The 12,710-nt window shown below is 51.2% G+C and overlaps 1 protein-coding gene across 1 annotated transcript in view; it reads right to left on the bottom strand.

Moving 5' to 3' along the window:
* Positions 1 to 1,834: 1,834 nt before the first annotated feature.
* Positions 1,835 to 12,710, bottom strand: part of ASTN2 (astrotactin 2) — a 315,518-nt gene continuing 304,642 nt past the window's right edge. The window contains exons 21-23 of the mRNA XM_033077837.1: positions 9,851 to 9,951; positions 8,476 to 8,659; positions 1,835 to 2,748 (exon numbers count right to left, since the gene is read on the bottom strand). Coding sequence (XP_032933728.1) covers positions 2,511 to 2,748; positions 8,476 to 8,659; positions 9,851 to 9,951 — 523 coding nt within the window. The 3' untranslated portion in view covers positions 1,835 to 2,510. The remainder of the gene's footprint in view (positions 2,749 to 8,475; positions 8,660 to 9,850; positions 9,952 to 12,710) is intronic.

Here is a 12,710-nt window from a genome sequence, read left to right on the forward strand (position 1 = left end):
GGGATGATCATAGTCACAGAATCATGGAATATCCTGGGTGGGAAGGGACCCAAAAGGACCAGAGCCCAGCCCCTGTCCCTGCCCAGCCCCCCCAACAATCCCAGCCTGTCCATCCCTGGCAGCGCTGTCCAAACGCTCCTGGAGCTCTGGCAGCCTCGGGGCCGTGCCCATTCCCTGGGGAGCCTGGGCAGTGCCAGCACCCTCTGGGGGAAGAACCTTTCCCTGAGCTCCACCTGAGCCTGCCCTGGCCCATATTCATGCCATTCCCTCAGGAACTGTCACTGGTCACCAGAGAGGAGAGATCAGTGCCTGTACCTCCATTGGCCCTTGTGAGGAAGCTGCCAAAAGTGCTCTCATTTCTCCTCAGTCTCTTCTTCTCTAGATTGAAGAAACAAAGTGATCTCAACCTCTCCTCGAATGGCTTCTGCCCTTCACATCTTTGTGCCCCCGCTTTGGACATTCTCCAGTGGTTTTGGATCTTTCTTGTACCGTGGCACTCAGTCCCAGTCACTCTGCACCAGTGGCTCCAAAGAGAGATTTGGGGGTTTTTACCCCCTCAAAGTGCACACACTGTGCCCTGGCAGCACATGAAATAGGCAGCTTGGTCTGGTACCGGTCTGAACACTGGGCAGGCAACACCACATTGGCATTTCAAGGCTGTTACTGTGTGTTGTTTTGGCTCCAACCAGGCAAATGCAAAGTCTTCATTTGACTGCAACAAATCACCATCATCTCCTTCATCCCCACAACCAAACTCCAAGGCCATCAGTCACCCCCAAAGGACAAAGGGATGGTGACGAGGCAGCAGCAGTGCTGGGCACTCAGATTTTAACACATGGTGGTGCCATGGTCCCCCTTGGTCTTTGTTTTCAGTGTGGTGCGACCCTCAGTGACACACAGGCATAGCCCAGAGCTCTCAGTGTCATCCTCCTCTCTCCATCAAGAAAAGGGATTTAGCTTAAAAATTAAGACCTCAGGCAACCTGCAACACTTTGGAGCTTGTCTTACAGGCTGCAATGTCACAGCAAAGTTTTCTGTGACCTTCAGCAGGACTTTGACCAGGTGCTGGAGTCCTTCCCAAAGCACATGAATGTGGATCAAATAAAGAGACATAACCAAAGAGGGGAAAAAAAGAGCAGTTTGGAAGGAACAATCAGAATTATTTGAATGGGTGCAAACCAGGCAAATAGGTTTAGCTCAAGAAGAAAAAGGTCTCTGGCTGAACCTTTTCTACATCAAATTTTACACCATTGTTTGTTTTAAAAACATTTTTGCTTTGAAACTTGCCTCCTGTTTGTTTGATTTGATATTAAAGGGTTAACTAACCTGAAAAACTAAGCAAAACTATTTGCTTTTGGCTGATTAAACTGATTCATTCAACTAACACTCTTCCCTCTTCCCTCTCCAGGTTTGTTGTTCTGCTTTAAAAAGGAAAAAGCAATAGCTTTGAGCTGATCTGATTTTTGTATTTGTTCCCCCTCTCACCCTCCTGCACTTTTTGGTTTGGCTACCAGGCTGAGAAATCCATTACCCACAGGGTGCCTGGGCCAGCCTAACCCACATCTGACAGTAAAAGAAACCAGATTCTCCATGTCTTTTCAGCCCCTGGCTTTCTTCTTGGGCTTTCCCACACACTTCTAGCTCCCACTGGGACCAGTGGCTATGCTGGGTGTTAGGAGGGGAGGACCCTGTGCGAAAGGCTGCACGTTTCCATCCATCTGGGCTCCCTCATTCAGCCACATCCCAGCAGTGCCGCACCCAGAACCGAAACCCCACGGACACCCAAGCAGGGGTGAGACCACATCAGGAAGAAACACCAGGGAGGCAGCAAAGATGGACTTAATATGAATCTTTAATGCACAGAACAAGCTGCCGGGAGCCTTGCGAACGAAGGCTGCACACGGAGCCACCCCGTCCACTCGGAGCGGTACAAAAGCCCAGCTTGCCTGCAGCGTCCCGGGCACCCGCCTGGCCCCTGACACCCCCTCGCTGGTGTCACCCGCGCCACCTCCTCCTGGTCCTCGGCCACCACGGCCCCTCGCCCCGCTGCTGCTGCCCGGTGGCAGGGCAGGCAGGGCAGGCAGGGAGGGGATCACCCTGCGCCCAGCAACTCCCCTCTGCCTGGCCCTGGCCTCGAGTGGGTATCTCCTCCTCCCAGGGTTTTGGAGCGTGTAGTCCAGGAAATTCAGTAAGAAAAGATTAAAAAGGAGAGGCTTTTATGCTGAGTCAAATTAGGTAATTTATTTTTTTTTTTTTTATTTTTTTTTTTTTTTCTCACTCTTTAAAAATTAAAAAAAAAAAAAAAAAAAATGAAAAGAAATTAAAGTCCAACTTGCTCATTTCTTGTTTCTCTGCTGTCTGTGTGAGAAAGTCCTGTTTGGCCTCGCTGTCCCCTTCCACCCCCTCTGAACATCACCCGACCCCAAACCCCACCAGCCACTCAGCATATCACGAGTCCTCGACTCCTCGGAGTCCCTTTGCCTCCCACAGCTCCAGGCCCGCTCCTTCCCTCACCGCCCCTTGGACTCCCCGTAGGTGTTGCGCAGCATGGAGACCATCTTCTCCTCGCAGGTGACTTTGGTGTCCTTTAGGATGCTGTACCAGACCATGCCGGGCGGCCGGACCTCCTCGCTGCGGCAGAACAGGTAGGGCATGGTCTCGGTGCGGCTCTGGATGTAGGCACTGCGCAGCAGCGTGGAGCAGTGGCTGCTGACCTTCTCCAGCCTCCTCAGGATCAGGTGAGCCTTCCTGGAGGGACAGAGATGGGAACAGAGCAGTGCGAGCAAGGCACAGCAGAGACCAGGAGCCAGGACTTCTGCCTTCTGCCACCAGCTCTGTATTGTGGCGAGAATGGACACAACCCATTGCCTTAGACATTGTCCTTCCTGTTCTAAGTGGAGAGAAGCTCTGTTTTTCCCAAAGTTCTGGGTATCCCTACCATTTCACAGCACCAAGACCTTGGGTCTGACCCACTGGAGCAGCCTGTGTGCCCTGGGACAGTTTGTGCCAGCTAGATTGTCACCACCACCATCACACGATCCTGGCCAGCTCCAGCACATGTGCTAGCCCCACCTGGCACCTGGGTGAGACCCCCAGACCCTTCCTGCCCCTGACTGATAAGCACAGCCCTCCCTCTCCTGATTTCCCAAGTCTTCAAGAGGTAAACAGTCCAAAAGGATTGACACTAGAAGAGTGAGGAAAGAAAGCACAACACAGTAAGACAAAACAAAATAAACCCGTAAGAAACCAAGAATCCCCTTGTGGGAGTCTGCAAAGTGCTAAATCAAACAAAGGGAGGGAAGAGGGTTTACTTCAGTGGTCTGAAAGTTTCAAGATCACAGATTATTTCCTCTCCTTCTGGTGCCACAGGAAAGCTCTGGATTTGGGAGTCGGGGATTTCACAGTTCCTGCAGGAATGTAAATTCCTGATAATGATATGTCAGGGGCAGCACTGTCAGTCAGCAAGGCATAAACATGGGGATTATTTGATTATGAAAGCTGAGTGGTGTTGCAGCTCGGGCTGTGAGCTCCCAGCCCAGGGCGAGCGTCGGGAGCCTGATGTCGGGGATGGGACGCCAGGGAAGGGCTGGCCAGGGTCACCCCAGCGCCAGAGCAGAGGGCAGAGACAGCGGCAGCAGGAGAGAGGGCAGCCTGGCACCCCCAGCCTGCTCAGACCTCGCCCTCCACATGGGAACTCTGGATGAAAGGCTGTGGGAAACCACTGATCCTCCAGGGCTGCACTTGGAAACCACTCCTCCCCAGGGTGATGTGCTCTGGGTCAGCTGTGAGGGCAAAGGAAGAACAAAGGAAGTTGGTTCTTCTTGGACAACGTTCCATGATATCCATTTCTGGATTTAATCCACAAAGACACAAGCCAGACTGGGCAATGTGAGCCTCGTTAGCTGCACACACATCTATAATAACGACGTCATGGGCTGAGCTGTGCCCAGCTCTGACACAACACCTCTACTCACGTTACTCTCCGCAGCACCACCTGACCTTCTGCAGCATGTGGGGCTCCCACCACACACCAAGACCTGACACACTGCCAGAGCAGGTCCTGGCTGCTGCTGTGTGCCTCTTGGAGTTACAAATTCCATGATGGCATTAGGTGCTTTTGGTGAAGACTGATTGATTCAAGCTCAGCTCAGCAGCAAACCAAACTCTGCAGTGATTGTCACTACAGTTGCCAAACTTCAACAAATCACAGCCACTGCAGCTGGAAGGGAACAAAAGCCATCACCTGTGCCACTTCCTGCTGGGATCAACCTGCCTGGGTGAATTTCTTCTGACCTCTTCCTAAGGTCAGGAGCTGGTGATCCTTCCAGTGCTCCCCATCCTCATGCTGGGAGATTGTTTCTTAACACTGGCACTGCTTCTCCCTTTCAGGTAAGGCTGAACAAGTGCAGGACACACGTCACCTCATGGGATGGACTTTTATGTCAGCTGACCATGCTCAGGAGGAGAACACCTTCACAGAGGAGAATTCTCTCATTTCTCTAAGGCCTCAACTCCATGATCACCCTGATTTATCGTAAAGCAGCTCTACTGCCAAAATGGAGTACTGGCTCTTTCCCAGCCCTGCAGCTTGTGCTTGTGCTGGTGTCCACGGACCTGAACACTGTGCCAACATGGGGAAGTTGTTTATTCAAAAGCCAAACAAGCAATCATTGGATTTCCTTCCAAACTGGTTACTATTCCAGCTCACCACAAGGCCTCTCCCAGCCACAGCAAGAGGGGAGCAATGAGGAGTGGCCATGAGCAGCCCTGGAGGCAAACCCATGGTGGGTAACCAACAACAACACAAGGATGTGTTGGCTGGCCAGTGGCTGTCTGCCTGCCATGCTCTGCCCTTCCTCTATTCCTTTCTCACACTTCCCCTATCCTGCCCTCACCCATCTCTTACTTTTCTCCCACACTACCCTGCCTTTGCCTCCATTTCCCTTGGCCTTCTCTACCTTCCCATTTTCATTACTTGCTCCACTACACTTAAATGATCTCCTGGATATTTCTAGAACTCACCACATTATCCTTTCTGATATATACTCAGGCGTCTTATCCAGGCAAATATTCCTACGTGTGAGAAGCACCTCAAGGATAGCAAGAAATTCAGGGTTCAAACCACCCCAACCTGCTGATGCCTGCTGTGCCAGAGGCTGTGATTATCCCAGAGCTGCCTCTGCACACCTGCTGCATCCACAGCTCACTCTGTGCAGGAAAAACCTGTGTTTAAGGATGGGATGTGGCACATGATGGGCTGGCCCTGTGAGATACTGAGAACACACTGAACTGTGGTCACAGAGGAGACAGGGTGATGGGGGAGAGGGAATCAGATCCCTTACTTTTGATGTCCAGTGCCAAAGCTCCAGTTTTGATGGGCTTCACCGCTTTGAGTCATTTATTTTAGCAGGGTAATGAAGTCATGTGTAAATGTTAGATTTAGCTTTCGGCTGTCAGCTGTTCCCTCTTAAAAAAAAATGAGGAAGAGAGGCAGAGTGGGTGAGGGGAGGGGTGAGAAAGAGAGAGAGGCTTTCTGGTGAAGACTGGGTAATAAATTACAGGAGCAGTTCTTGGGTTGCCAATTTAACACCATAAATCAAGCCCTGGGTATTACCCAAGTGCTCCCTACGGAGGGCTGTCGGGTCAGAACGACCACCTTTTCAAATACTGGAAATGAAATCTTCCTAAATGCTGACCAACCTCATCTCTGCCAGAAATTACAATTTATTGCCTTATTAAAGGGCGGGAATTGGGAGGGGACAGCAGGGGAGCGAGAGGGGAGTCACTCTCCTGGCTGGCTGTGGCTGGACCCCAAGCTCTCAGTCCCCAAAGGGATGAAGTGACTCCCTTCCTCCCATCCCATAGCCTAGATGGGGGTGCCCTCCTGTTGGTGTGGGCCAGCAGTGCCCTCTCTCCCACCACATGACCACCACAGGAGCCAGGGGATGATTCTGGACTACACTTAGGTGGTGAAGAGGTCACAGCCCAGTCACAAATAATGAAGAGGAGGATTTAAAAATAGTGACAGCTCTGAGCAGCCACTTCCCTCTGTGGTGCCTCGTGGCATGGTGGGGGAGAGGAGAAGGGAGGGGATGGATGTCTGCTGCCAGGGCACTTTCCAAGGGCTCCTGCATGAACCAGTGTTCCCACTGCACAGGGGACAGCACACTGAGGTCCCTGCTGCCAGCCCCAGCTCTGCAAGGATTTGCCTGAGAGTAGGAGCTTCCTGTTCTGCCCAGTGCCAGGGGTGCTCCTGTCCCCTCCAGTGCACAGGGGACAGCCAACACTCACCTTGAGGGCTGATATGGGATGAAAATATATCCAGAGCCAGCCAAACCCTGCCCTGCCTTACCTTGGAGGAAGGTACTAAAAGAGGCATGAAGGAGCCATTACAAATGATATCTGGTCTGGAAAGAAGGATGAGATTCCTGGGACTGCAGGGAGAGGGTGGCTGCCTGGCTGCTTTGTTCCTGTATGAGGTGGCTTTGTCATAAATTCAGATTTTCCACTCTACTGAGAACTGACCTGGGTCTTTCAGACCCTTGTGTGCAAGGACAGTGAGTCCAGGACTTGATGGCCTCTTATCACAGCCTCCCATCAGAACATTGCATTCCCCCTAGTACCAGAAGTCAGCTGCTCTGGAGATGCATTTCATGTCCCTTGGCCAGCCCAGCTGCCTGCCTGGGTGACTGGCTGGAGCAGGGGACAGGTTGTGAGCCCTGGGCTGATGCCACATACTGACCCCAGTCTTGCTGGTAGCCACAAACAGGGACATGGCAAGAAGTTAACTGAATTATTTGTTCTGTCTCCTCCTAAAAGCTATACCCTGCTTGCAGTGGTCAAAAGAATAATTCTGAAAACACAGCAAGAGAAAATACTAGTGAAATCTCCCCATGGCTGTGTTAGGAAGCATGCTGGCTGCAGGGATCCAGAGGTCTAGGTGCACAGTAGCAATAAAGTTTACTGATTTAGACAGATTCTTCTGTCTTGTTGGAACAAATTAACTGTGTGAGATTAACTCAGTGTCCATGAGAGGAATGGGGGGAGCAGGAAAGGGGCTGCTGTTGCTAGAGGAGATGAGCACGATGAGGCAAGCCAGGTGTTGAGATGCTGCTGACTACAGAAAGTCCTGGTTTAAGGCCACCTATGAGCTAAGATTTTAATGTCTCCTTAATGTAAACGGTCTGGTTGGGACATCTGGCTGTCAGTGTGTCTTCTTGCCAGCAGCTGTTTGCAGTAACCTGTGGCTTTCATGGAAACTGGGCTCACGAGGACCTCAGTGTGATGTATTTATTACACAGAGGCAATCGACTCCCCTCTTGTCGCTCCGTTTTATGAGTGAACATTTACTCTGAAGCCGAGGCTCATCTGATAAACATTTCAAGGTACAAAAATGCATGTCCCCCTGGGAAGGAGAACAGTCTGTCAATTAAAATCCTGTTACGAGATGGCCTCCCTTGGCAAAAAAAAAAAAAAAATCCTTGTTCTCTCCTGCTATGTCAGTGCCTGTGCTGCTATCCAAGCTCCCTGAGAAGCCAGGCTGGATGGCAGAGCTTCGTTCTTGTCACGAGCCTGGCACTGGCTGCCTTGGCTTTTATAGATCCATCCCTTTGGCTGCAAGTCACGCATTTCTCAAGTACAGAACAGGGCAGAGGAGTGCTGTGAGGAGCTCCCCTGGCTCAGTGAGGACAACAGACAGCAGCCAAATTGACCATGGGCTCCAGATGTAGCTGGGTCCTGGAACTGGCAGCTTAAATGTCACCCTGCTGTCCCACAGCTTGATGCAGGTATCGGGTTAGACAGCATCCTTCAGTGGGCTGGATCTCAAGTAACAGGGGAAATAAAGATGTAAGAAGAAGCTGATGGCTCCCAGGGATTCAGAGAAAAAAGAACAATTGCAAAGGACAAACAAGCCTTTAGTGCCATCAGAGGGAAGGCAGGGGGAAGGATGAGAAGTGCTCTGTGCCAGAAGCCAGTGAACTACCAAAGAATCTATGACCAAGGTCATCTCTGGCGGAGGACAAGCCCCAGGCCAGCTTGGATCTATGTCCAGGAGGGGTGTAAACAGTTTAGAGCTGTCATTCTGGTACTATGGAGAGATCTTCAGCAACATCTAACAAGCAGATAGGAACAAAGGGGAGAAGGAAAAACTTTTCCAGCCTATATGACACCCTTTGCCCCCCACTCCTCAGTGTTTCCAAGCCCCCAGCTCATTCAAAGCATCACCCATGTGGTTCAGGCTGGGTGAGACAAACATTCCTGCAAAGACCACCCAGCTGCCAGGTGTCCCACCAGTTTTCATCCAAGGACTGAGCAGGACCTGGTTGTCCAAGGGGATGCTGGACAGCTTGGTGAACACCAAAAGGGGACTTCTCTTAGCTACAAGGACAAGGCAGAGGTGTCACACCCCCAGTGGCCAAGCAGAGGGGTGCTGTGGGCATGGGGCAGGGCAGGACACAGGGAAGGGACAGGTACCTGGGCCCCAGCTCATCCTCACTGCGCCAGACAAAGTCCCCAAACTTCTCGTAGTGGGAGTTGTAGTGGTGCTGGACTCGGAAGAGCATGGAAGCAGAGACCTCCATTAGGGTGTTGTAGGCTGTCTGCTGCTCCTTGCCGCTCGTGTAGCCGTTGTAGAGGTTGTAGATTTTGTCAGCTATCTCTGGAAAGGAGCAGGGCATGGGATTAATGACCAGCTGAAGGTGCTAACATGGGAAGAGGAGGAGCAGAGCCCTGGGCAGGGCAGGGGCAGGCAGCTGGGGTGGCTGCAGCAGGGTTCAGTGGCTGCAGAGCACTCAGCAATTCCTCAGGCTGATCCTGCAGCGGGTGCCCTGCACGAGCAAAGCTGTCCCAAAGAGTCCAGCAATACTCCATGAAGGAGGAGGGGCAGAAAGCTGCCAGGGCAGGCAGACAGCCTTGGCCTCCCAGGAAGGATAGGCAAGCTCTTCCCAAATTCACCAAACCAAATGCCATTTGCAACTATGGTGCTAAAGAGTGGGAAGAAAGCAACACTTGATCCCAGGCTGGTCCTTCAGGTAGAAATGCAGCACCTCATCCTTGTGGGCATCAGCTGGAGCATCTCAGATAGATGTGTTAAACAAGAGTGCTAACTCGCTACTGTAGAAAAAAATCTCATTTTGGAGATGAAAAATGCAGAACTGCATCTCCTTTCTCCTTAGTCTCCTGTTTGCTCTTTTTCCATGGGAATGCTTTTCTTATTAAATGTGGAACTAAGCACTAACCAAAATTTGTTCTGTGTGATATTCCCAATGGAAAGCAAGCAAGAAAGAGAAAAGGTAACATGATGGTCACATAGAAGAATCCTTTTAAATTTGAAAGCAGCCAGGTGCTCTGGTTTGGGTATAAGGACAAGTGGGATCAGTTTCAAAACTGAACAATGCAAATGTGCAAAAGTAGCTGGACTTTTATCAACATTTCTGTTTCCAAACTGACCCAGCTCTCCCCAGCACCCCTTCAAACACCCAGAGCCAAAGGTGCCCTGCATGGCCCAGCCAGGGCTGCTTCTCTCAGGTTTGTGAGAAGGGGTTGTTCTTTTTCCAGGATGATGTGTCAGACACACAGCACCAGCTCCCACAGCCATGCATGACAAGGATGCCTTTGTGGCATCACAGAGCCATCAGCTCCCAGGCAGGGAGACTTTGCCCCTGGACACTTCTGCAATTTGTCACCCCTCCCCACACCAATGTCCCTGTGCCTGTGGGTGAATTTAAAGGAGCCTTCTCACTGGGAGAGAAGGGCCTGGGCAGGTTTGTGGGAGCACAGTGAAGAGGGGAAAATCAAAATGATCAGGAAATGCCTCCTGGTGTGGAACACAAGGCACCTGAGCACTGACCTTCTGCCTTGCTGTCGTCCACCAGCGGGCACGCTGTCCTCAGGGTGACCGTGCTGAGCTCTGAGTGTCTCCCTCGTGTGTCCACTGCATACAGGGTGAATCTGGAAGGCAGGAAGCAAAAGGAAAACAATGTCTTGATCTCTCAGTCCCACACCACCGGGTTGTTAAGGGAATCAACCTTCAGAAGAGAAAGGAAAAATGTGGTCCAGGTACTATTGGTCAGTTTTGGCATCTCAAAGAGATGTGAGATGATCCCCTGGAACAGAGCAGAACCCAGGGATAGGAGCCAGGGCTGAGGGGACAGACCACTTCATCCCTCTCTGGAATCTGCAGAGCTCCATTTCCTCTCCCCTCATCCCAGGGACCCCTGTGGGGCTGCACCCCGAATCCTCCTGACTGCAGAGAGATGCAATGGCCTCAGGGCTGCTGTGCCATGCACTGATGTGAACATTATAACACAGTGGTGTTTGTGAGCCGGGCTCCTCTCTGGCCCTTCTGGGAGCAGGGCAGTAATTCTTGCCATAAGTGGGCTCTGTGCTGACAAGTGACAGCTCGTACTCATCCTGTGAACGGCCCTTGAGTTGTTTGCTCCCTCATTTCCTCACAAGGGTGGGGCTGGCAAAAGGGTGGGAATGATAATTTCACACTTGAAGCTAATGGAGAGCATCTGACAGTAAAATATGGCTTTTGTGCCCGATGGAGCATTGAATAAACAGGCTGTGGCTGCATGGAACGTCCTGGGATGCTGAGCTCGGAGTCCTGCTCAGAGCATCAAAGCTCCAAGACGAGAATGTTTCTTCACAGCAGGGGTGACAATCTTCTGTCCACTCTCCCAAAGGGCATCAGTTCATATTTATTCACTCCGAGCTGGGCATGGCAACTCAAGCTGGCTTTGACAAAGTGCAGGGGCTGGTTTGAACCCCTCAGAGGTCTGAGATGCCTGGTTGTGGGTACCCAGCCTGAGAAATAACACACCACCCCTCCTTAGCCTCAGGTAAAACTGACCAGCTCTTGCAAGTGAGTGCAAGGAGTATCATAAAAGCAGCTGAAGCTTAAATGGGATCGAGACCCTGAGGTGTGTTTATTTAAGGAATGGTCCTAAGTCCTCAGCATCCTTGGGGGTGACAGAAGCAATGCCTCCCTCTTCCTCATCCCACACACGAGCACTGCCAGCCCCCTCTCTCCTCCCTGTAGGCCCTGCACGTCCCACATGTGGCTGATAAGAGCTGACATTTGCACAGTAGCAATTCCCAGCACAGGACATATTCCCTCCAAGAAATCAGCATTAGCTCCCTAACAATACTTGCTGTCTGAAAGGATGCCAGCAGGTTGCCAAGGAACTCACTTGTGTGCAGGGACAAGTCCCATTTTCACAAAGCTGGGGCACGCAGGGGAGGCACACGCTGGGCTCACCCAAGGAGATGCTATTTCATCCTTTTGGCATGAGATCATTTTCCCTAGGAGTGTTGCTCGGAGTGGGAGCATCTCATGAAGGACATCCACACTTCACAAGTGCCACACACAGGCTGTTCTCACTGGGGGACACACAGAGCAATAGGGCAACACAGAGTTCCAAGCAGGAGTCTGACTGCAGGGCTTTGCAGGGCTTTCTCTCCCTTCAGCAGAAAGGAGGCTCAAGGGCAGTGAGGAGTCTCCTGCTGGGGCCAGGGAAGCTTTGTGTCTCATCAGCACTGACAGGGGCGCCCAGTATTGGGCAGGGGGGCTCCAGCCCCAGGAGATGAGGAGCTGCAGCAGGAGAACAGGGCAGGGAGCCCAGTGGTCCTGCTGCCCACCCACTGCAGGGCTCTTCTCATCAGCAGAAGCACAATAAGCAGTAAGAAGGCTTAACTTTAGGGTACTGCTGGGAGCTGCCCCCCATCCCCATCCTGGGGTCACCTGCCGAGCCACAGTGGCTGTGCTGCTGTGTTTGCTTTGGGAAAAGGGTGAGCAGAGCTAATGTGTAACCTCTGCTCTGCCTGCAGCAGCTCAGGCTGGCTCCATTAGCTCTGAGGCAATCAGTGCCAGAGCATTCCCTTGGAAAAGAGAAGACTTTTATCAAAACATAATTGTAATATTCAGCAATTAGTGCCCATTTCACCTATTCCATTGCCAGTGGGGTCAGGAGGATTGGTTGGGTGTTGAAGCACATCCACCTCTTTGGATGATGCTTAAGACCTGCATGAGCTTTTTGACTGCACATCTCCCCTCTGCCCAGCTCACACAGGAACAAAGTCATTCAGCTGCCAAGAGCAAGAGCATCTCCCCTGGTCAGGCCTGGGTTAAAATATAGATGTCAAAAAAATCAAGTTGTCATTTCATTGTTTTTTCTTTTTTTTTTTTTTTTTTTTTTCTGATGATGTAAGGAAAAAAAAATCCAATGTAAATGGAAAAAAACATCAGAATCAAAGTGATTTTGATGTTGTCAAAAATTCTTTTTTTGAGAACAAACCCAATTTACCTCACCTGGAGCCAGTCCTCTTTCAAGAACCTTAGAGGAAACCCTTTCATCTCCATTCCTTGTGAATGAGATGTTTTGGACTCAGCACCAATCACCCCAGCTGTGGTGGAGGCTGGCAGCCCAGCAGCACGCAGCCTCTGCACCTCTCCAGCTCCTTCCAGCCAGTGACCTCAGAAGGTTTTAACATTAATTACAGTCCAAAAGATCACCCTGAAGCACAGCAGTATTAATAGCTCTGTTTTATCGACAGTAAACAGAGACATATGGGGTGAAGCATCGTGCCCCGGAGAGGCTCAGTGACATGAACAGTTTGGAAACTCGGGAGATGATGGTTTCCACTCTTGTTCTCAAACCACTTGACCACCCAGCCTCTGAAGCAAAACACTTTTATGGCCAGTTAAT

This window comes from Catharus ustulatus, chromosome 21, assembly GCF_009819885.2.
Source record: "Catharus ustulatus isolate bCatUst1 chromosome 21, bCatUst1.pri.v2, whole genome shotgun sequence".
In the NCBI taxonomy this organism is placed as follows: Eukaryota; Metazoa; Chordata; class Aves; order Passeriformes; family Turdidae; genus Catharus; species Catharus ustulatus.